Genomic DNA, 3207 nt, shown 5'->3' on the forward strand with positions numbered 1-3207 from the left:
TAGCTTAGGTAGAGAAAATCTGCACTAAACAGAGATGGAGGGGTCATGGTAAATTTCAAACAGTGGGAAAATATTAAAAACAAAACAGAACAACAAAAACAGTGCAATAACCTGAGGGGAATCTCCTGAGGGTTTTTACAGAGAGCTAGAGGAGGCCTACTTTGCAGAGCACCACTTCAATGCAATTCTGCTTTTAAGATCAGTGGGGATGGCAGAAAGGCTCTGAGCAGGCTGCACAGGAGTAAACAAAAGTGTTTGCATGGAGGAAGGCGCACACCTTTAATCCCAGTGCTCAAGGAGGCAGAGGCAGGCAGAAGTCTCCGAGGGCCAGCTTGGTCTAGTGAGTTCCAGACTCAGTCTCAAGAAGCAAAACAAAATACAACAAAGCCCCAAACAAACAAGCATAGATGCACACCACAGGGTGGGGTGGCCTACACCTATAATTTCCTGTTTAGAATGGTGAAGCCTGGGGATGCCTGAGAGTTTGAGTTTCAAGGTTGAGTTTCAGGGTACCGGGGGCTGTAGATCTTGTCACAACAAAAACAAAGCTAAAAACAGAAACAAACAAAAAAATCAGAGAAAAAAGTTACATTTATTTGTGCGTGCCCTGCTTGTCATGGGATGTCTGTGTAGATCCCAGGGCAAGTTTCTGGAATTCACTCCTTCCACAACGTGGGTCTAGAGGATACAGCTCAGGTATACAGGCTTGCTGGCAAATAACTACGCACTGAATTGCCTCCTGGATGGCAGTTGCAATTTTGTTACTTTGAAATGGACAGTTTTGTTGTAACCAGCTTTATTTTATAGGCCCTCTGTTGACACCTACTTTATTTCTTAGCATAACTATGGCTCCTCTGTTAACACCTGCTGTAGCCTTTAGCATATCAGAAGCCATTTTGTCTCCAAGTGTCCATTTGGATTATGTCTCTATGGTTTCATTTCTCAAACTTTGTGTACTTTGTTACGTGGGCACTCGATGAAGTCCCCCAACAGCCGAACCAATTACCTTAAAGGTCCGTTAGAAATGCTTTGTCTAGCTAGTCAAAATGATATAATGTTGCTTCCTGTAGCTGGATACTTTGTTGCATTTGTTACCTGGTTGTTACCTAGTTGCTTTTTTTCCCACTCCCAACACCTGGTTACAGTTTTGTTAGCCGGTTGCTACTTGGTTACTTTTTTTTTTTTTTTTTTTTTTAAATAAAAAAACCTGCTTTAGGAGCAGACCAAGATCACAGGCTGTCTCCGGAGTCAGATTATGGCACTGACCGGTCAGTTTCTGTTGAGTCTGGTGTGTGAGTGGTCACTGAGGGGGCTATTCCTGAACCCTTAACAGTTTCTTTGTATTCACTTTGGAAGGCCCGCCCCGGGAGGTGGGGTAAAGGAACTGGGCATTTAGTTCCGTACCTAGCACCCCTGATTCTCCTACTTTCCTCACAAGACTGGGTCAGGGTCCCTCACTGCTGGGACGCATGGGTGAAACTCAGGCAATGCAGACTCAGAGCCAGGTCAATTAAAAAGAGACGGAGGCCACAGGACCACACCTAACATTCCATAGTCTTAGCTACAAAAAAAGTGATAGGGCTAAATGCTAGGAGGTTTTTTTTTTTTTTTTCTTTTTCCAAGTCTCACAAACTCACGAGAGGGAGGGGTTTGGGAATCTTCTTGGAAAAAATACCCAGCCGTTTAGGAAAAGAAAGAAAATTAAATGCTTCCAGGCCTGCCTACCCTTCCCGTTAGTTTTTTACAAACAACCCCCTTTCACCATCTCCTGCAATTAAAAAAAAAAAGTAAACGTTTCTCTTCTTGCAGCTTCTCCCACAATCTAATTCTTACGTGCACAGGGGGACGTTTTACAATTGGAAAGCTGCGGGCCAGGAGGTCTTTGGAAGTGGGGACGGGCGAGGACTGGTCGGAGGCTCCGGCGCAGGCTGGGACTTCCGCTTTCGGGGCGGAGCTGAAGCGAACACTCCGCGCAGGACGGCGCCGCGCAAGATGGCGGCCCGGGCCTCGGGAACCAGCCAGGGGCCGAGCTCGGAACTAGACCTCGGTTAAGAACGCATTTCCGTATGCAAACCGGTGGTTTCACCCCGCATCCCGGTGCCAGGGATTCTGCATCGACCGGACTTAGGCAGACGAGCATCGCCCCGTGCACGCTCCTCTACAGAGGGTCGCTGTGGTCAGCGCACAAGTGCACAGTTCTCGATTGTGAGCTGTTGGGTGGCTCTGAAAAGAGCCTTTGGAATCTGTAATGCAGGCTTACTTGGCACGATCACTTGGAGCTGGTGTACTTGGTGACGGCCTTGGTGCCCTCGGACACGGCGTGCTTGGCCAGCTCCCCGGGCAGCAGCAGGCGCACGGCCGTCTGGATCTCCCGCGACGTGATGGTCGAGCGCTTGTTGTAGTGCGCCAGGCGCGACGCCTCGCCCGCGATGCGCTCGAAGATGTCGTTGACGAACGAGTTCATGATGCCCATGGCCTTGGACGAGATGCCCGTGTCGGGGTGCACCTGCTTCAGCACCTTGTACACGTACACCGAGTAGCTCTCCTTGCGGCTGCGCTTGCGCTTCTTGCCGTCCTTCTTCTGCGCCTTGGTCACCGCCTTCTTGGAGCCCTTCTTCGGGGCGGGAGCGGACTTGGCGGGCTCGGGCATCTTCAGGTCTCTCTCTTTGGAAATGAAAGAAAGTGAAGCCTTAGGAGCATTTGTTTGTGTATTTGTAGGCAGTCTTATGCAAATTAAGACTTACTTTCACGCTGTGGGATTGGTCAGAGCTTACAAATGACTTCCTACCTTCCCATTGGTCAAGCTCGAATTGTGTAATAATTTTTCGAGCTCCGTACGTCAAATCTTTCTTTTTAAATGTTTTATATTGCTTGTTTTTTTTAAAGCAGAATTCGCTCTATTTTGAAATGCCGGAAGTTAAAGCTTGCGCCCAATCTAATAGCAAACATTCTGAATCTATTGAAAAGTTAATGTAAAAATTGCATTTTTACACTTCAATCCATATTTGGGTCCAGTGAAAGAAAAGAAGAAAAAAGATCCAGCCGACCTTCAAGGTTCCGGGAGTTGCCAAGGTAGTGCAGTTTAGTATACAGAAAGCAAAGCCCAGAGTGAAAGTAAGCGGTTGGGAATAAATTCTACAGACGAGTAACGGTAGAGGGACACGGGGGTAAGACATCTTGTTGAAAAAGAATAAAGAAAACATTTCA

At 47.5% G+C, this 3207-nt stretch overlaps 1 protein-coding gene across 1 annotated transcript; it reads right to left on the reverse strand.

Moving 5' to 3' along the window:
• Window positions 1-573: 573 nt before the first annotated feature.
• Window positions 574-2665, reverse strand: LOC129682222 (histone H2B type 1-C/E/F/G/I). The gene has a single exon (XM_055614474.1). It carries the CDS (start codon window positions 2648-2650, stop codon window positions 2270-2272), a length of 381 nt encoding a protein of 126 aa, XP_055470449.1. The 5' UTR covers window positions 2651-2665; the 3' UTR covers window positions 574-2269.
• Window positions 2666-3207: the final 542 nt, after the last annotated feature.

Source organism: Psammomys obesus, unplaced genomic scaffold, assembly GCF_907164565.1.
Source record: "Psammomys obesus unplaced genomic scaffold, mPsaObe1.curated_primary_1811, whole genome shotgun sequence".
Lineage (NCBI taxonomy): Eukaryota > Metazoa > Chordata > Mammalia > Rodentia > Muridae > Psammomys > Psammomys obesus.

Coding starts and splice junctions, on each gene's coding strand:
- LOC129682222 (XM_055614474.1), bottom strand. CDS start 2,650: ATGCCCGAGCCCGCCAAGTCCGCTCCCGCCCCGAAGAAGGGCTCCAAG.